Source organism: Brachycentrus maculatus, unplaced genomic scaffold, assembly GCF_059751285.1.
Source record: "Brachycentrus maculatus isolate JH-2025_06_01 unplaced genomic scaffold, ASM5975128v1 h1tg001056l, whole genome shotgun sequence".
In the NCBI taxonomy this organism is placed as follows: Eukaryota; Metazoa; Arthropoda; class Insecta; order Trichoptera; family Brachycentridae; genus Brachycentrus; species Brachycentrus maculatus.
In genome coordinates this window covers 26475-49000 of record NW_028281764.1, presented here as the reverse complement: position 1 = coordinate 49000, position 22526 = coordinate 26475, and the positions used below count along the sequence as shown (strand labels likewise).

The 22526-nt window shown below is 31.3% G+C and overlaps 1 protein-coding gene across 1 annotated transcript; it reads right to left on the bottom strand.

Annotated features, from left to right (window-relative positions):
* Nucleotides 1-773: 773 nt before the first annotated feature.
* Nucleotides 774-13148, bottom strand: LOC148299593 (zinc metalloproteinase nas-4-like). Its single transcript, XM_088275896.1, has 7 exons — nucleotides 13120-13148; nucleotides 10792-10932; nucleotides 8677-8871; nucleotides 7916-8025; nucleotides 4607-4796; nucleotides 2920-3056; nucleotides 774-1276 (listed from the first exon to the last, which is right to left on the bottom strand). The coding sequence occupies exons 2-7, from the start codon at nucleotides 10922-10924 to the stop codon at nucleotides 1196-1198; spliced, it is 846 nt and encodes a 281-aa protein (XP_088132022.1). The 5' UTR covers nucleotides 10925-10932; nucleotides 13120-13148; the 3' UTR covers nucleotides 774-1195.
* Between the last annotated feature and the right edge of the window lie 9378 nt (nucleotides 13149-22526).

The window sequence follows — 22526 nt, the reverse complement described above, 5'->3', positions numbered from 1 at the left end:
TAATATTCTGTAAATTGTTTCGCCTAGATTTAGCATTTCAAACGAATGTTTTAAGAAATCTGTGGTGTATTTAACAATTAATACATAAATTAAAATGGAGTTCTGCAAATTAAACGCAAATCTATAAATAATAAAACGTATTTCATTTCTTAACTAACTAAATAAGCATCACGCTGCTTTTACACAGGGGTAGTAAGAAATAATAGAATGCCACACCAATTTGTCTAAGCAGACATTCTTTGCCTCTTCTACATACAAATCTGTATCTTTCTGACCTGACCACTTTCAAATATTTGAAATACTTGATCTTGCCAAAATTTTATGGGTATTTCATTTCTTCAATTTCTTTATTCGGTACTAGCTGTACCTGGCCACGCGTTGCTGTGGCTCAGTCTGGTAAAATAGTAAAGAAATTCACAAAGCATGCATTTCTTATTTATTTCATTTAACAATACTAGCGCAATGAAAATATTAAAAATCTGTAAAATAACCATGCGATCGAAAACGATAAAATGCGAGAGCTGATGTCAAGAAGCAAGCCATCCGCCATGAGAAATGTTCAAAATTGAGTGAGATACTGTTACTTTCAACAGGTGGAGCTGCCATTCCAGTAAAAATTGTTTTTCAAACAAAACATATTTCCCTCTGTCACAGGTTTATGCGTATTCGATTGTTATGTGTTAAAATTTCAAAGCAGTCTTTGGGAGATAATAAATTTATCTTATATAAGGAGCATAAATTTGGGAGATGTGAGATTTTCAATAAACGAAAACTGTCATTTTTATTGGTATTTATTCACAATACAGGTCATCCACCACTTAAAAAATTAATATAATTTTATAACAACAATTTAGCCTTCACCTCTACAAAAGACAAAAATTATTTAAAAAATAAATTGAAAACAAGCAAAAATATATAATTTATTTTTGAAGCACTAACTTTGTAATTTTCCATTTTATAATCAAGACGTAATTAAGTTTTAAAATCACTATAAATATTTCATTATAACTTAATTATAATATCTACCGGTTTCGAAGCTAACCGCTTCTTTATCGTGAGTGATTAATACTAAAACACTATCTACTTAACAATATTCAAAATATTTATTTTATAATTGTATTTTTTTCCACAAGTGTTGTTTTTTTCAAGATTTTTAATGATGTAATATTTTTGTATGGATGTCAACATTTTTATGTCAACAGTTGTATAATTTGTTGAGTATTCTGACGTCTGATGTGCTCATTCCATCTCGTTGGCCAATCGTCAAAGAGGTAGTCTGAAAAAGATAAAGTATGAGTAAAGAATGTAGAAGAATCTGAAAAAACTCCTCACAACGTCCCCGATTTATACTTGTATCTTTTTCCTTGCTTCATCTCAACTTATCGCTTTTGTAGACTGTTAAGGTCAGTTCTCCTCATCCTCAGGTTGTAGGTCCATTTATCATATACAACGTCACCTAGGTCATGCCTTCGAATCATGTTATTTTATGTATTATCCATGAATTTTTTGGTCTTACTCTGGATATCTTTGAAGAATATCCATAACTATCGCCTGGTTTACAATATGAACAGGTTTTCTACGTTCTATGTGCCCAAACTATCTCAATTGCCTTTCTTCTACCTTATTATTGATGTCAGTTACACCCAGGCTTCCACGAATGTGTGAACTCTTTATTTTGCCTCTAAGAGACACTCCAGCTGACCATATAAGCATTCGCATTTCAACGTTTTCTAGTTGCCTAAAGTAGGTGTTATACATCGTCCAGCATTCGGAACCATAGAGCTGAGCGGGTCTGATAGTTCAGTAAAATGAGAGTGCTCTTCTGCAATGAAGATCTTCGAATTAAACTTCTACAGAAACTCATAAAATACTATGTGTAGTCCAATTTGCTATATAGCTCTGAGACCTGGACCCTAAAGGTAAATCGGGTTGAAGGTTTTGAAATATGGCTTGACTGCAGAATGCTTTATATTCTCTGGGTGGATAGGGTCACAAATGATGAAGTCGTTAGCTTGAATTTTACCGGAGTGATTCGGGTTAGTTTTCTTAAAGTTGGTAATGTGTTCAGCACTTAATGTTAGTTCTTTTCCCCGCGATTCTTTCTTTGCGAACTTCCCGAGAACTAATTGAACTCCACAATATTATTCAACCGCCATTTCGTTTTTTTCCTTCTTTTTTCGCCATTTTCATTTTTACGCCCCGAAGGCGCGAACGGTGTGATAATACATTATTTTTCTTCAAACCCATATCCACACTCGATGGTGCATAGGGCACTGCATCATATAAACTCAGTGTTATCTTGATTGTTAACTTATGAAGGAAAAGTGATTAACCCTGCAAGAAGAGCTGGATCACACAGAGAACTCTTGTATCAATGTTGGGAAGATTTTATATCTGGTCATGTATTTCGTGTAGAGAAATAATAATAATAATAATAAAACCCTTATCCGCACCCCAATGGTGCATAGGGCACTGCGTCATATAAACGCAGTGTTATCTTGATCGTTTATACATGAAGGAAAGGTGATCAGCCCTTCGCTTCAGGTACCAGTCCAGGGTAATATTGAATAAATATGACAGTGAAAAAATCACTTATATTTATTTTACCCCCTTTGGGAATTGAACCCGGGACCTCCAGAACGGTAGCCGAGCGTGCTGACCATTACACTACGGAGTAGAGAAATACTAGAATCAAAATATCATCATGATGGGAAAGATAGAAGGACTGTGAGGAGCTTGCAGAAAACAGACTTGGAGACTTTGCAACATCCGCGACTGGACCGGGATAAGAGAAGTGGAAGAGTTGTTCCAGCTGGCGCAGGACCGTGAAGCCTTTGCCAGAGTGATCGCCAACGCAAGAGAGACCTGACAAGGCACATAAAGAAGAAGAAATACGAAGAAAATTTAAAAACATATTACCTGCAATGGCACGATGGTCTTGTTTCCATCGATACTAAATGCATATGGAGAGTAGTGCATCACACTGCCATAGTCGTAAGGGACATCGAAGAGGGTCACCTGGGCTGATGTATACTTGTTGAAATTGTTTTCCACACCTTTAATAAAAAAAATCGTGAATCAAATCCTTTGGCTATGAAAATATCAGCCCTAGCGAGAAATACCGGATTCCTCGGATCTGATGTCATGATTTATAAAATTATCAAGTACATTTTGGACAGTATGTTAGGGATTTCTTCAGGGCTGTGCTAAAAATAAGTTTTACATCGATATTAAGAATTAAATGATCATTTTTATCTTACAATTATTTGTAATATAATATAAATTTTAGTTACAAAAATACAAGATGGCGCAAAATTAATCAAATTTATAAAATAAAACAACTTTTAACCCGTTTTTATTGGTACACTTTTTCCAACCAGTTTCGACAAAAACCTTGTCATCATCAGGGTTTATGTACTAATTTTAAAACATTGAAATACTCAAAGTTAGTTAAAGTTAAATACCCTTCCCTTACTATGCTAAAAACTTCCACGCACTCCGTACACCATATGAAATTGTGATTTAAAAAAATGCGATTTAAAAAACGGAAAAAACTCCTAAATGATATCCAATAAAAAGTGGTTAATACAAAGTTGTTTTATTTCATAAAGTTTATAAAATGTACCACAAAGTATCTGCGAAAAACATTCAAGAAACAAAAATAATCACTCTATCGGAAGATTTTAAAATTTTTGCCAATGGCGTTGTACGCCAATTATATTTAACATTTGTTAATTTAATAGCTGCAGTATACAAATAAATTGATAAAACACGCATAAATTTTGGGTATACAGGTAAACTGCAGCTGTTTAGATCACAAATCGCTCACTCCTTTCAAGAACGTCATAAATCAAAAATCGTCAATTTTCAGTTGTGCGTGTTTTTGAAATGCCCAGAAAATGTACTATATCCCAAAAAATAGGCATATTTTAAACTTAATATTTACCCGTTACAGGACAGAAAGTGTTGTTTATGTATTTTGAAGAAAATGTATTATTTAATTATTTTTAAAAAAAATACTAAATATTTTTCAAATGGAAAAAACACCTTCAGGTTTTACCTAAAAAGATCTGTTGCACTCTAAAAAGTTCAATAAGTGGCTTGATATTTATTTTTAATACATTGTATTATATTTTTAAACTTTAAAAACGTTCTCCTGAATAATCAAGTTTTTTGATTTATGACGTTCTTGAAAGGAATGAGCGAAATGTAAAATATGATTTAGATACGATGTCATTTGCAAAAACTACGACATCTTCCGATAGGGTGTTTAATTTGTGCCGCCCGTATGTTACTAATAAAAAAAATATCAGTAGGATGAATAATCCAGTATTACTTGTCCGCCTCCGTAGTGTAATGGTCAGCACACTCGGCTACCGTACTGGAGATCTCGGGTTCGATTCCCAGGGAGGGTCAAATAAATATAATTGATCTTTTCACTTTATATTTATTCAATATTACATTGGACTGGTACCGGAAGCGGAGGGCTGATCACCTTACCTTAATGTGTTAACGATCAAGATAACTCTGCGTTTATATGATGCAGTGCCCTATGCACCATTGGGGTGCGGTTAAGGGTTTGAATGAATTACTAAGTAATTGTTACCAGGCTTGATTTTGTTCCATACGATCGCCACATAGTCGTCTCGGCTCCATGTGCTCTGCATATGGTAATGCCCAAGAGCGTGCAATATCTCGTGGATGATGATGCCGTGAAGGAAGCATCCGTTCTCCAAGTTCAGAACCTGTGATCCTCCAGTCATGCCCACCATGGAATAACATCCGGAATCAGTGTTCTAAAACATTATTTATTTTACGACATTTTTACTGCCTCCAAATACTTGTTCACAAAATCTGGATTATCTCCAATAAGAGTTATTTTATTTATTGTTTCGGCATTAACTTTGTGGTAAGACATGTTTCAATGATTAAAGAAAACACTTGTTTTTTTACCACTTGAGTTTTATTATAGACTACATGTTTCAAAAGTTAAACTTCCATCATTCAGGTCTGTATAATAAATAACATATAGTTATTATACAGACCTGAATGATGGAAGTTTATCTTCTGAAACATGTAGTCTGTAATAAAACTCAAGTGGTAAAAAACAAGTGTTTTCTTTAATCATTGAATTGAGTTTTATTTTTATTTACGACTAGTTTCAAAAACGACAATTGTTTTCATCTTCTGGTACAAATTAAAACAATTCAAGTGTTTAATTTAATTAAAATAATCATGTCATTCCACAAAGTTAATGCCGAATCGATAAAAAATCTTTAAATACTTGTTCACAAAATCTGGATTATCTCCAATAAGAGTTATTTTCATATATTTTTTGACATCTCTATATAGATGAAGAAGATTATGGAAGTCTGGGCATTTACGGGGCTTACGACCGTCATAGGCTGGTTTAACCGGTTAACTGCCGGCAGGTACATGTATGGCGGTACCCAGCACGCCGAAAATTTTACCACAAAAATAAAACCTTCTAAGCATATCATTATTAAAAGTGTATTAACGTTTATTTATAAAACTTGCCAAATAAATGAAGAGCGCGCCAGTCGTTCAGTCATTTATCCATAATCATAAAATTAATTGTTCATGGTACAAGATTGACACAATATTTGTCATAGAAAATATGAATACAAGATTATATGTCAAAAGATATTGTTTATGTTAGTTTAATATTAAAAGTATACAAACACACACACACTTTGATTAAAAAAAAAATAAAAATCATCAGAATCAACACTAAAATCACTGTCATCAGATTCGGCAGTGACGGCAACTCGGGGATTATTGGACAACCCTGAGCGCCATTAGTTGTTCCGACGACAAAGCTCTCTTTAATTTACGTTTAAAGTGGTAAAAACAAATTCTGTTTCAATTCTAAGTATGCAAAGATACTCTCAATAGATGTCACTATGCGTTCAATATATTTGTACATTTTAAATAATTGATTTTCTTTACTAAAAGCCCATTTAAAACGGCGCGTCTTAAGACGTAATTTTTATATGAGCGGCGCTCCGTTCACAGAAAATTATGCGTATTTAAGACGCTCTTGGCAGTTAACCGGTTAAGTGATCACTTGACACACGTATAAAATTGGTATGGGCACATAGGATGTAGAGAACCTGAACATATTGTACACCAACATGCATATGTTTAAAAAAATTGAGTAGTTGTGGTTGTCAATAATGGGTAGAATTGGTGAATGTTACACGTGTGTAAACTGATCACTTGTCCGCCTCCTTAATGCAATGGTCAGCACGCTCGGCTACCATACTGGAGGTCCCGGGTTCGATTCCCAAGGGGGGAAAAATAAATATAAGTGATTTATTCACTGTAATATTTATTCAATACTACCATGGACTGGTACCTGAAGCGGAGGCTTGATCACCTTTCCTTCATGTGTAAACGATCAAGATAACACTGCGTTTATATGACACAGTGCCCTATGCATCATTGGAGTGCGGATAATGATTAAAAAAAAAAAAAAACGATCACTTAAACCAGCCTATGACGGTCGTCAGCCCTGTAAATTCGCAGACTTCCATATTCGTCTTCATCTTTGATGAGATGTCAAAAAATAATATTATTTATTTACAACATTTTCATTGTACAGATAAAAAGTATTTTTTTTAAGGTTTATTTTTTAAGCTGGCAACATTGTTTCTACAGACTGTCAATTTGAAAGTTGACAGTTGATTTGAAGTCAGTACATTCTGAATATTAAAGCATTGATAACTTTATGGTATGGTAATAAAACACTATCCTTATCATCCACTGAAATCAATTTGAAAATCAATTGTCCGCCTCCGTAGTGTAATGGTCAGCACGCTCGGCTACCGCTCTGGAGGTCCCGGGTTCGATTCCCAAGGGGGTTAAAATAAATATAAGTGATTTATTCACTGTAATATTTATTCAATACTACCATGGACTGGTACCTGAAGCGGAGGGCTGATCACCTTTCCTTCATGTGTAAACGATCAAGATAACACTGCGTTTATATGATGCAGTGCCCTATGCACCATTGTGGTGCGGATAAGGGTTTTTATTATTATTAAATCAAATCGTAATAATTTTAGTTCAATGACCTAATGATGGAATGATTTCCGAAATCGGTAATCACAAATGACGTTTTCAACGGAGTTTGAAAATAATGCGGAAGGCATCGAAACACGTGGCAGAGTAGATTTCAAGAAATAATGGTATTAGTAAAGCTTAAATATCAAAATTATATACTTATTTCTCTTCATATTGGGATGCCCCCCCCAGTAGACTGAATGCAGTCGAAATGCGATCTCTCAGAAGAATGTGCAACAAAACGATGTATGATAGATGTGCGAATAGTGAAATAAGGAAGGAATGCAAAGCTGAGATAAGCATTATCGATAAAATTAAGAAAGGTGTGTTGAGATGGTTTGGACATGTAGAACGAATGAGTGAGGAAAGAACGGTAAAACAAATTTATGAGGCGAATGTTAGTGGGAAAAGAAGCAGAGGAAGACCGAGAAAAACATGGCACGATCAGGTATGCCAAATACTTGAAAGTGGTCAGGTTAGGAGTCGTAACAATCGGCGGGTATGTATGAGGAGATGCATGAACGTGGAAGAGGCGAAGAATGTTTGCAAGGACAGAGTGGTGTGGCGCTCTATTCTCTCTGCCTGAAGCGGCGTGATAATTAGTTAGTTAGTTAGTTATATTGAGATGTCAAAAAAAACTATATTTATTTATTTGAGTTTGAATCTGCATTTGAATGACATTTATTGTAATGTTTTAATACCCAAGACAAATGGATTCAGATTTTTTTTTTAATACAAGTTTTACTTAGTAAATACCACTTTTTCTTAAAATCATTTAATCTTCCCCCATTATGACTGATTTCAAAAAGGCATTAATGACAATACTTACAACAATATTAATGTAGTTGGCATGGAAGAAACATCTCGGGCGAAATTTGATGCAAGAATTTGCACCAATATCATCTATGGCCGCTTTGATCATCGTTTTTTGGTCAGAACCTGCATGGTAAAATAATAATAATAACTTTTACCATATATATAAAAACATATATAAAAAGTGGTTTAAACAAATTCGTTTTACTTTATTAAGTTTTTAAAATATTTTACTTATTGTTTCAGCATTAACTTTGTGGTAAGACATTTTACAATGATTAAAGAAAACACTTGTTTTTTACCACTTGAGTTTTATTATAGACTACATGTTTCAGAAGTTAAACTTCCATCATTCAGGTCTGTATAATAACTAAAATATAAAATATAAAATTGTTCTATAAATAAGGAGAGGGGAAAGTACTTTCCCCTCTCCTATATATGATCAATATGAGTATGTTTGAGAAGAAACACAGTTCGTATGACGACACCCATCTATGTATGTTGGATTGAGAAAGCTTTTATTAAACAGAGACCCTTTTCATAATATTTTTTGACATCTCATCAAAGATGAAGACGAATGTGGAAGTCTGGGCATTTACGGGGCTGACCACCGTCATAGGGTGGTTTAAGTGATCACTTTACGCACGTGTAACATTTACTAACTCTACCCATTAGTGACAACCACACTATTCAAATTCTTGGAAGTTCTATATACATAAACCAATTTAGAAACCTTGTTCTTGAATCACTAGAACTTCACTAGAGACATCTACTCACTGAAAGAGTTGGCAATCTTGTAGTATACAGTTTTGTCGGTCCAGAGTTTAGTAGTGTCCGTGATTGCGTTCCTCATGCCAGAGTAGTCGTCCACCAGACCCTGTATCTGGCCTTCGGTCAGGACTATATCTCCTTCCCATTTGCCGCTCCTCTCCCATACATTCTGTTTCTCGGCGAGCAATTCATTGTCCGGCTCTGAAAGTACATTGTTGGTCACTTTTATTTATGGTTCAATAACGTGTGTTGAGATGGTTTGGACATGTGAAACGAATGAGTAAGGAAAAATGGTAGCAAGAATACATATGGCCAATGTAGGTAAAAATAGAAACAAAGAAAAAGTGGGGTAAATTTGAAGGGTGAGGTCAAAAGTCGGAATAATTTACGGGTATGTATGAGGAGATGTATAAATAATAAATAATAATAAATTATACATACATAGAAACCATTTTTTTTAAAACGCAATTTTTCAATTACTAAAGGGTGACAAATATTTGAATTTACAAAAAGTTTATCTTCGAGATTCTTAAATGATTTTTCAGCTCCAAAATGTAAAACTTAACAATTTCAACAAAACTTCAAGTATTTGGGAATTAAATATTTCAATAAACTCCCTAAAGAAATTTAAAAAATTGAAGATATAAAAATTCATAAGAAAAATATAATACCCATTACATATAAATCTTGAAAACAAAAATACATAAAAAGACTATTATACCATATATTATATAAAACTCTAAACCTTGAGTGTAAGTCCCTCTCCAAGCACAAGAGCTCAGTTTCTTTTTTGGACAGGCACAGCGAATCTAAAACTATAAGTTTGCCATATGTATAAATGTTTAGAAATTGTATTATGTTGTATTTAAAAATGTAACTATATTAAAAAAAAAATTCGATAATTAATACAACGCCATGAAAATGGAAGAGGCGAAAATTATTTGCAAAGATAGTGTGGTATGTCGTTCTAATCTCTATGTCCCTGTAGTGAAGCGGCGTTATGGTTTGTTAGTTTTTTTGGATATATAATATTTAAAAAAAAACAGGTTAACTTCAGATTTTTTTTATTTTATTTTAATGTTTAAATAGCAGGTTTCAACATATTACAAGAAATGAAATACAGTGCAAAACATATTGTTTGAATGTTTTCTATCAATTAGTCTTTCATCAACAAACTTACAGAAACAAATAAGGGTGCAGGTTAAAAACATATATAAAGAATAGAAAATTATAAAATGCATAACAAGTAAATATCAAGCCCCTTATTGAATTTTTTACTGTGCAACAGATCTTTTATGTAAAACCTGAATGTTTTTTCTCCGTTTGAAAAATATTAAGTACTTATATTTAAAAAAATTAAACAATACCCTTTCTTCAAAATGCAAAAACATCACTTTCTGCCCTGTAGCAGGTAAATATTAAGTTAAAAATATGCCGCTTTTGCTGGGGTACAGTACACTTTCTGGGCATTCCGAAAACATGCACAACTGAAAATTGACGATTTTTGATATACGACGTTGTTGAAAGGAGGGAGCGATATGTGTATACATATGAATGTAATACATAATAATGTAGGGTTGTGGTTCCGTGGTTAGTGTCGCAGGCTCTTAAGTCAGAGTTTCTCGGTTCAAACCCACTCTACCACAACTTGATACCTTTTTCTAGTAATTAGCCGCTTAGGCTCACAGAAATAGTATGAAATTGAAATATTTGTGTAAATCATAAAAACAAAAATATTTTTCATTCATTTCAAAGAAATAAATATTTAAAATATTTTATACAAATTTAATTCGACCGACTCTATCAAACAAAAAAACTATTTTTAATTGCTGGTCACGCGTATACGCGTGATCCGGCTCGTCAGCCGATGGCCGATCACGGGTTACCGCGTAATAAATATTTATATTTTATAAAACCTGCTGAGATAATATTAAAACCAATGGCACACTTTACAAAGTTATATGAGTACAGTTAAAATTTAAAGAAAAACAGTAGTTTGGCTATCTCATGATATTCAGCTTTTCAGGTCGGCAATCAGCGTGTTAAACGAACTTTCGGGTTTAACAGACAATCAGTCCGTTATATCGAGGTTCTACTGTATTGTTAAGTAAAATATTTTACCCGTGTAGTGTCCATCCAAGGTTTCAAGCAAAAAGTTCCTGAAAGCCTCTGGATCCGAAGGTATATTGATCACAGCAGGATGCACCCAGGACATCCCGACCAGCAATAACCCAAAAATAAGTGAAGAAAACATCTTGAATCCTGAAAAAAATTATCAAACTTAAGGTCCATTATTATTTTTAATATGTTTCTTACATTAAAATCAAATTTTATTTATCTCATCAAAGATGAAGAAGAATATGGAAGTCTGGGCATTTGATATAACTATTCAAAATAATATTGTTAAATTCAAATGTGTCCTTTTTGTCTCCATAAACTCAAAATACCAATTTATAATATAAATAATACATTTTTCAAATACTTAAGGGTGACAATTATTTAAATTAAAAAAATATTATCATCGAAATTCTCTAACGATTTTTCTACTCCAAAATGCAACACCAAGCAATTTCAGCAAAACTATAAAAATAATTAAGAAAAAAATTAATGCATATTACATTTAAATCTTGAAAAAAAAAATACAAAAAAAGACTATTATATCTTTTATTATATAACATTAAACTACGAGTGTAAGTCCCTCTCCAAGCACAAGAGCACAGTCTCTTTTATGGAGAGAAATATAAAAGTTTTCCATATGTATAAATGATTCAAATGTATTATGCTATAAATAAAAATGTATATATATTAAATAAATAAATAAATATAATGAATTGAACTATTTTAATCTTTGTTATTAAACTCAAATAATTCCTTAAACAATAATATTCCAAATAATGTCATATAATTCTAATAATTCATTAAAACATTAAAAATAATTATGGTAAATTCAAATATTGAATATGAAATTCAAATATTTAAATCATTGCTATTGAACACAATTTTTTATCAAACCATGCATTCAAAACAATGTTATTCAATTAGAACAATTGATTCAACTGTTTAAAACAATGTTTTTAGATTAATGTTTTTTAACGTTTTAAAATTATTTTTATTAAAAATATATTTAAGCATTTTAATAAATAAAAAGTAATGACCTATTACACTTAATTCGAATAATTAATTTCACTATTTTCAAAAAGTTCGTTTAATTGAAATAATGAATTTAAAACATTCTTAATTGACTCAAATAATTGATTAGACAATAATATTCAAAATAACGTTATTTTATTCTTATAATTCAATTAAATATTATAAATAAAATCTTTTAATTAAATTAAATATAAATGAATGATTGATGATGAGTTCAAATATTTTAAACAATGTTTTTAAATTCAAATAATTGGTTAAACTATTTAAAACAAAATTATTAAATTCGAATAATTCACTATTTTAAAAAATTTCGTTTAATTCAAATAATTAATTTAAAACATTCTTAATTGACTCAAATAATTGATTAGACAATAATATTCTGAATAACGTTATATTATTTTTATAATTAAATTAAATATTATAAATAAAATCTTATAATTAAATTAAATATATATGAATGATTGATGATGAGTTCAAATATTTTAAACAATGTTTTAAAATTCAAATAATTCATTTTACTAATTTTCAAAATTTTCGTTTAATTCAAATAATGTATTTAAAACATTTTTATTAAACTCAAAGAATTGATTTAACAATAATATTCAAAACAATGTAATTAAATTCTAATAATTAAATTTAATATTTGAAATGTTGTAAAATTTATATGATGAATATAAAGTTCAAATATTTCAAACATTATTATTTTTTAACATCTCATCAAAGATGAAGAAGAATATGCAAGTCATTTACTATGCCCGAACTTCCATATTCTTCTTCATTGTGAAAAAATAATATGAAAATAAATCATGTAAATGGAGATAATTCAGATTTTGTGAACGAGTATTTGGACATACTCAAAATGTTGTATTTAAAACATTATAATTAAACTCATATAATTGAATGAAGTATCTAAAACGATGTTATTGAATTTGAATATTTTATTAAAATAATTTAAAAAGGTTACATTATTTAATACAAAATTATTATAATCGAATAATTTATGAAACCATTGAAACAAAGTAATAAAGTCTTTTTATTTTATTTTGGTATTAAAGTGGATTTTAATAAAAGTAATGTCTAATTATTGGAAATTTATTGAATTTGAATAATTTATAAAAGTATTTTAAACAATGTTTTAAAATTCAAATAAATGGTTTTATAATTTGAAACAAAATTATTAAATTCAAATAATTTAACAAAATATTGAAAACATATAATAGTTATAAAGTCTTTTATTTTATTTGGGTATTAAAGTGGATTTTAATAAAAGTAATGTCTAATTATTGGAAATTTACTCACTCTTTCTGCTGCAGAGAGTTCTATGATTTATGACCGTCAATAATTTGCCTATTTATAATAGATTTGTTGTATTTTTGTCAATGCAACAGCGTCACGTGGATTAAACCCTTTCAGACCAATAATATTCAATAATAAAATCCTGAAAAAAAATCAAAAATTTCTCCAGAGCGTGTTGCAATAGAAATATTTGTTTATTTATTTTAACTTTATGTACAGAAAAAGAAATAAGAACATTAGCAGGCTTATTGCTAAAAAGCAATATTTTCCAACCAACCAAAAATAGACTAGTGATATTGATCCAAACATTTGATACCATATATAGCTATTTGAAATCAGAGGGTAGATAGTACTTGAACATTTAAAAAAACATAAATTACATGATAAAAATTAAATTTTGTTTTAAAATCACTAAAAATATTTTATTACAACTTAATATACATGATAATTAAGTTATAATAAAATATTTATAGTGATTTTAAAACAACGTTACATTTCAATTATAAAATGAAAAATCACGAAGTTAGTGCTTCAAATATAAATTATACATAAATTATAAATTGACATTTCAAAATCATTTAATTACAAAATATGATAATAAGGAGGGCAAAGGAAAAAGGGAGTTAAGGGAAGGAGGTAGAGGGAAAAACTAAGGGAAGAGGTTTGATGTTAATGTCTGATACGTTTCTTAAAAGTTGTTAGAGAAGGTGTATTTTTTACAAGGAGAAGTAATTCATTCCATTGTCTGGCCGCTTGGACAGAAAATTTATTACTGAAGAATTATGATTTCCCATAGCTGAAATCAGTTTTATAATGTAACTTTGTTTTAAAATCATTATAAATATTTAATTTTAACTTAATTATAATGTCTACCTGTTTCGAAGCTAAGCGCTTCTTTATCAAGACTGATTAATAGTATTAATGATATTAATGATAACATGAATTATCGATAAAATTGAGGAAGGTGCGTTACGAAAGATGGTTTTAAAAAGTGAGTGAGTGAGGAAAGAATGTCAAAAAAATTATAAGGCTAATGTATTTTATTCAATTCAATTTATTTATTTATAATTAACATACACATTACAAACTAAAAATCGTAAAAAAAACAATAATATTCTTGTTAAAAATGTAGAAGAATCCCACTTCGGAATACCCCTTCAGACACATGGAACAGATCAATATCCAGCGTGATGTTGTTCAGCATAGCGGTAGCTTTTCCTACAGGCATAACCATCGGCAGGTTGGTCCTGTATATAGAAATGGGAAACAATCTATGCCGACGCTGTCTTAGGTAACTATCGGGAACATACAGACCAATGCTCCGGATAATTTCAGGATTATCGATCATACCGCGCAACAATCGATAAAAATGCTTAATCAAATACACGTTCCTTCTAGTCTCTAAACTGTTGTAGCCAAGCATACCCTGGAGAAACTGGATCGCGTAGAGCCAAGGATAATAGCCTTCCTGTCACGTGTAGAGATACCTCAGAAACTTCTTATGGACTTTCTCTACCATAAGATAGTCGACGTCAGAGGGACCTGACATGACACGCACAGAAAAAGGACATTATGACAAATTTAAAAAGTTCAGTGTTTGCCTTATAGGGTAGACTGTAAGTGCTTGACTTTTCGTTTTAATAGGATTACTTTTGTTAAATTATTTACATAAATTACTATTGAAATTTTGAAAAAAAGGTACATAGTTTATCCTACATCTTATGCTTGTTTAAACGATATTTGTACGTCAATACTGAAAAAAAAACATTTGGGTAGAATAACAATTTTTTGTATGTTCTACACACCTACATGTATATTGTTTGTCAAAGATAACAGGTCAGATTACAGGTTAAAAAAATTAAAATATGAATGAGGAAAACTAAGCATGATAAATTATTTCAAGTACTTGGGTGTGGTTAGGTCAGGTGCATGGATATAGAAGAGGCAAAGATTGTTTGCAAATATTTTTTATTCTCTCTGCCTATCCCTCCGGGGAAGCGACCTGATGGCAAGAAACACAGTATCGTTAGCGTACAAAAGGCAACAGACAGTCAAATCGATCATGTTAACACCAATATAGAGATGCTTTCACAAGATGTCCCTCATTTAGTATGAGTATGTCCAATTTTAGGAAAAGAAGGATTCCAATTGGAAACAGAATGTGTAAAAGAAGGTATTTAGTTGACTTCAATTGATGAGGCAATAGGACGTAAAGATCTATCGGATTAAGTGGTGTCTTATTTAGAAATTATGACAAGATAAATAAATAAGCTACGTGATTATGATTGATATAAGATATTGATTCCATTGTGCCTATTGTATTGTTGTATCTTTTGAATTATTTTTAGGGATCCACATTATTACTTTATTTGTTTTCTTCACAACTTTTGTTTTCTTCACATACTGAAACCTGCATAAATAAGGCCTACAGAAACTTAGGTTTTATTTTTAGAATCACTAAACCATTTAAAAATACATCCTCTCTTGTAACTCTATATAACGCTTATGTTCATAGTCACCTCGAATTCGCCTCAGTCATTTGAAACCCTCAGTACGCTATATATATATATATATATATATATATAGCTCAACTTGATCGTATTCAAAATAAATTTCTAAAAATGATGGATCGTAAGCTTCATTTAAGTTTCAACTCTTACGAAGAATCTTCAGCCTTCCATAAATTATCTTCACTTAGTAAACGTAGGAATATATCAGCTTTATGTTTTTTGTATAAAGTTATAAATAGTATAACTGAGAGCCCCTATCTTCTTGAGCAGATACCTTTTCATTGTCCAATTAGAATCAATAGACATAGTCATACCTTTTATAATCCAGCACCATCAAAAAACTATTGAAAAAATTCCTTTATTTATCGAAGTTGTGGGAAATTTAATGAATGTTGTACCCACTTTGATATGTTCTACTCCAATCTCTCAAAATTTAAAGCTTAATTGTTCGAAATCTTATAAACCTAAAAAAGTAATTCTATTCCCTGTCCTTTCCTTTTCTTCTTTTCCTATCACTGTCATCTCCTTTTCTCTTTATCCCATCCTTGTCTCATGTCTCTTCCTTTATATAGACCTCTCTTATGCATAGTTCTGAAGAACTATAATTGGTACTCATGATTTTATTTTTTGTATTCTGTATGTATCATATATTGTAACTGTTGTTCTTCCTTCCAATAAAATAAAATAAAATAAAAAATTAAAATAAAATTGTGAACTATACTCATCCACTATCATTTTAAAACAAATAAATTAATGTGTTTTAAATCCATGTACATACTAGGCAAGTAAAATTTTCTAAGGCATGTTTTTAATAAAAAAAACAGTATTTTAAACCTAAGTTCTTTTACTCATATTTAAATCCCTCATATTTAATTTCATCAATTGATTCGGCAGTCACTTTGCGGTAAAACCTATCCATTTTTAATTTAAACTTTATTGGTAAATACCACTTCTTCTTAAAATCTACTTTGACACGTATTTCTCGTGTCTATTTCAAGGAGTTATAAGGAACATTTTGAGTGTGTCCAAATACTTGTTCACAAAATCTGGATTATCTCCAATTTCAGGAGTTATTTTCATATTCTTTACATCTCACCAATAGATGTCTCTAGTGAAGCTCTAGTGATTCAAGAACAAGGTTTCTAAAGGTTTCTTTGAGTTATAAGGAGTTCTCAGCACGCGGGTATTTTCGAAAACCCTAACAGTACGCAGGTTTTCAGGTTCTCTGCGTTCTATGTGTCTATACCAACATGTCCACACTGAGCCAACCTGCTTTAAGTGGCGATAACGGATTCGATAACCCTATATCACTGTTCCCCAACTAGTTGTGTGCGTAATAAGGTACCCTCTAGATTCTTTTGACTGTGATAACTTAATAATATAAATAATTAAACCCTTATCCGCACCCAATGGTGCATAGGGCACTGCTTCATATTAACGCAGTGTTATCTTGATCGTTTACACATGAAGGAAAGGTGATCAGCCCTCCGCTTCAGGTACCAGTCCAGGGTAGTATTGAATAAATATTACAGTGAAAAAATCACTTATATTAATTTGACCCCCCCTGGGAATCGAACCCGGGACCTCCAGAACGGTAGCCGAGCGTGCTGACCATTACACTACGGAGGCGGAGGTGATAACTTTATCAATAAAAAACAATTACGCACAAAACTATTGCCAAAACATGTATGTTGTAATAATCAAAATGTAACTTTGTTTTAAAATCGCTATAATTATGTTATTGTAACTAAATTATAATGTCTGCCAGTTTTGAAGCTAACCGCTGCTTTCCAAGACAAGATCAGTCTCGATAAAGAAGCGGTTAGCTTCGAAACCGGCAGACATAATAAAGTTAAATTAAAATATTTATGGTGATTTTAAAACAAAGTTTCATTTTAATTATAAAATGGAAAATCACAAGGTTAATGCTTCAGTTATAAATTGTAAAAATATAATAATAATAACCATATCCGTTCCATAGGTGGAGCATATGGAGTCCACAAACTGTCTCCAGGCTTTTCTGTCGGCTGCCAGCTCCCTTGCATCCTCCAAAGTCAGATCCGCGTCCCGAAGTTCTGACGAGAACTGCCGACGAATTGTCAGCAGTGGTCGTCCTGGGCGGCGCGAACCTGATGCCTTGTAAAAGAGGCAAGCTTGATTAAGGCTCTCGGGAGGCATGCGGAGTACATGGCCAAGCCTACTGAATCGCCTTTTCTTGACGACAGTTGTGACCAAGATTTGCTGCGTCCTACGCCTCATCTCTTCATTCCTCACAAAGTCAAACACCTAATCTCAAAGCTTATTACACGGCTGCTCTGGGCCCTTGTAAGGTGCCATGTAAAAATATACCTACTTAAAAAGAAAAACATATTATTTATCATAAAAGATACATGAAATATATTATGAACCCATTGGCTACGGCCGTTAATGAAGAGAATTTCTTTATATTTTTTTTAGCTAGAAGAAACAAAAATCCACTTAAAGATCTATAAACCTTGTACATAATAAGCTAGGTAAATAATACATTCAACTCACATCTAAAAAGAAGTACTCGAGTTAGGGATCTTTCTTGAAGTGGTAGGCAAGAAAAAATAATTGAGAACCACTGCCTTAAATCTGAATGTATAATTTTATATATTATTATTTTACTGTCCCATTTAAAACGCTAATTATCAACCTGAAATATTAACTGAAATAACTATTTCCTTTTGTTTTTGTGGTACAGAAAGATTCGAAACATGACTCGATGGCACGGTGACGTTGTATATGACAGAAGGACCTTCAACCTGAGGACGAGGAGAGCTGACCCTAACAGTCTACAAAGACGTTGGGATTGAGCCCGGAAAAAGAAGTATAGTCTAAAGTAAACACAGTATGGGAAGAAGACGCATATTCCGGCGTAATACTACGTATTATTTTTTGACATCTCATCAAAGATGAATAAGAATATGGAAGTCTAGGCATTCACGGGGCTGGTTTAAGTGATCACTTTACACACTTGTTACTTCCACCAATTCTTCCATTAATGACAACCACACTACTCAAATTTAAAGTGATGATGTGCGGTTGTCAATAATGGGTAGAATTGGTGAATGTTGATGTGTAAAGTGATCTCACTTAAAATCACAAAAATCCACTTAAAGATCTATAAACCTTATACATAATAAGTAAAGTAAAAAATACATTCAACTCACATCTAAAAAGAAAAAGTACTTGAAGTAGAAGTTTGGGATCTTTCTTGAAGTGGTAGGCAAGAAAAAATAATCGAGAACCACTGTCTTAAATCTGAATGTATAATTTTATATATTATTATTTTACTGTCCCATTTAAAAAGCAAATTATCAACCTTTGGAATCAAGGTTTAATTATTTTTTTGATGTGATGCCAAAAATATATGATTAACGATGAGGAAAATCTTATGGGTTTATTTTATATTTGACCATATAATATATTTTATGACGAACGTATTTGTGTCGATGTTTAATTTTTGTACCATATAATATTTTACCTAAAGTTTCAAAGGTTATTTATTATCATCATAGGCGTAAAAATTGCCCTTGATCTTGACTTCGAGAAAAAATGTATCAAAAATTTTGGTCAGTGAATTTATATGGTCATTTCTCTCTCTCTGGTTTCAATCCTGCAGATTGGTCTGCAGCATCAGATGACATCTCCTGCGCCATTCTAGTCTATTTTTCGAAAATTTCATTAATTGATTCGGCAGTCACTTTGTGGTCAAATCTATCCATTTTTAATTAATGTTTTACTCACAACATTTTGAATGTCTCCAAATACTTGTTCACAAAATCTGGATTATCTCCAATTGAGAGTTTGAGTAGTGTGGTTGTCAATTATGGGTAGAATTATGGATAGAAATACTTGGTCACAAATATTGATATATAAAAAGGTTCTCTGCTAAATAAAAACTGTCTTAATCCAATCGTAGATGGTAGTTGTGAACTCAATCACGGAACGCCATGAGATGGATCGTATGCTATGGATGGCTTCCAAAATTCGAGTAGTTTGGTTGTCCATCGTGGGTAGAACGGTGAATGTTACACGCGTGTAAAGTGATCACTTTACCAGTCTATGGTAAATTGTAAGCCTGTTAATACCCATGCTTCCATATTCTTCGTTATTTATGTTAAGATGTAAAAAATCTAAAAATTACTTCTAAGTATAGAAACCCAGATTTGTGAACAAGTTTTGGGCACAATCAAAATGTTGAGATATGAATTGATTTTATAATTTCATGAGTTTTTAAATCATATTTTTTAAATCGTATGTTCATATGGTGTACGGAGTGCGTGGAAGTTTTTGGTAAGGGAAGGGTAATAAACTATGAGTATTTCAATGTTTTAGAATTTATACGATCCATCTCATGGCGTTCCGTGATTGAGTTCACAACTACCATCTACGATTGGATTAAGACAGTTTTTATTTAGCAGAGAACCTTTTTATATGTCAATATTTGTGACCAAGTATTAGGACACACTCGAAATGTTGTGGAACCCAATTCAGATTAGTTTTGTTTTATCTGTGAAAGTGAATAAAAAAATATGAATGAGTACGATGGTCTGAACATTGACATTTACACGTGTATAACGGGATCACTTAAACCAGCTTTTGAGAGGTCGAAATTCCTTAAAATACTTTCATATTCCTCTTCATTTTTGTTGATATAATCAGCAACAAAAAAATATTTAAACAAATTAGACCGTCATACATCACTACGTTCATAAAGAAAATCAGTCGACTATCCTTATTTGAAACGTCATTATTTTTTTAGAGACAAAAAATTGTTTATTTCAATTCTTATTATTAGATAAAATTCAGGAGATTTTTATAATGAGCTGTTTTGATTTTCGTTTTTTTTTCTTCTTTTTTAATACCTGATTACATGTAAATTTGTCAATTAAAAATAAATACACCTTTGAAAATATTTTTTTTAAATATGAATTAATTGAATAAAATTTTAATAAAATAATTTTGTATGTTTTTTATGTACTAATATGTTATATTTGGATTAAATAAACACACACACGCACACATAAACATATGTACAGGGTGTCCCATAATCCGACGTATTCCTTTCAAGGGGTGTTAGGCTAGCTTATGACTCACCAATAAATGAAAATATGAAAACTAAGGCACTTTTAGTACCTTAGTTTTCCAGACATTTCCACTTTTATTCATTTCCCGAACATCTACGCCTTAGATCAGTTTTTAGTCCCACTTTTTCAATATTTCATATTTTAGGATTCTAATTTTTGTTTCATAATACTGAAAAAGAATTCTATTGATCACAGTCCAAAATATTAGCATTACTGGCTTGTGTTGGAGAAAAAAATATTAATTTAGCAGAGACCCTTTGAGTTGTAGGCAAGATTCTTCGAATTTCAATTATTTATGTAATTTAACATATTAAAATTGTGTCTTTTCTTTCCTTTTGTATTTAATAAGACTAAAACACAGCAACTCGTGGCTAGGTTTAAGATTTTTAAAAAAAGCTACTGATGTTTTGATAATGAAGAGAGTAACACGAAATAGATCGCATTGTCGGCCATGTCATCATTGGTAACTATAACAAGTCACTAACAAGTAGTAAAAAACACATTTGTTTTTGACCAACACTATTTTTGGTACTTTCCTCCAAGCGGTTTAGACAAGAACCTTGTCATCTTCAGCGATGGATATGCACAATTGCACAATGATGGACACGAAACAGATGGGAGAAAAGGTTATAAAAAAAACAGATTAAAAAAGGTGGAGTTTTATTTGAAAAGGTTTTTAATGTGTAATATAAAGTAAATGCAAAAAACATTTAAGAAACATGTGATATGGATTTAGTTTTGTATAAAAAAATTGCCATAGTATAGTGGTTAGCGCGTTAGACTACAATGCTGGATGATTTGGTTTCAAAACGGGAGATTGTCAAAATAAATAAAGTGTTTTTTTCCTGCAATTTTATTTCATATTACCCTGGACTGGTACCTGAAACGCAGGGTAAATCACTTTTCCTTAGGGCATCAATCATTAGCCTTTAACCTAATTTTCTTTAAAATCAGGCAACATTTAATTTAATTTTTTTTGTTGCTTAGAACACCGTATTTGTATTGAAAAAAATAAATTTTTATTCGAAATGAATACAAATATTAGTTTGAAAAGAAAAGAGTTGAAAAAGGGTTAAAGAGGATTAAAAAAATATTTTAAAATAAACATAGACTAAGACCTCACTTTGCATCGTTGATACGTTTCAAAATATCGTAACTCCAATTGAAACAACGCAAAGTGAATTGCTATTTTCCATTGGAAATCATATAAACATCAAAGATAGCGAAATTGAGTCTTGATTCAGTAACAACGTAACTTCGAAAAAACGCAAAGTGAAATGACGCGCAGCGAGGTCTTAGTGTAAATACAAAAAAAACAATCAATTAATTATGAATTTCTGCGTTTGAAATCTATGAAATAAGCACCATTTTATGTGGGAAAGGGTTAGAGGCTGTAGAATCTGCCGTAAGTAATGGAAAACCCAGTATAAATAGAATTTTTGTAAATTTGATGTATGTGATGAAAGGGTAAATTAAAAAAAAAATCGGCCTACACAGCTATTTTTTGCTGCAATATAATGTGGCAAAACAATTTTATGCCTTCCTTACTGTTTAAAAAAATTAAAATTGCGCACTTTGTGATTTGAAAAAATTCATATGGTTTACTTTCCTTACTTAAAAAACAGCATATTGAGTATAAATACGGAACAATTATTGGAAATACATTATAGAAATCTGATCCGTGGAAAAGGTAAGTAATCTCCTATTTTATATATTTTTAAAATATGTATCATTTTTAAGTGAAATATAAATTATGTATTTTTAAAATTTGAAACAGAAATATGCG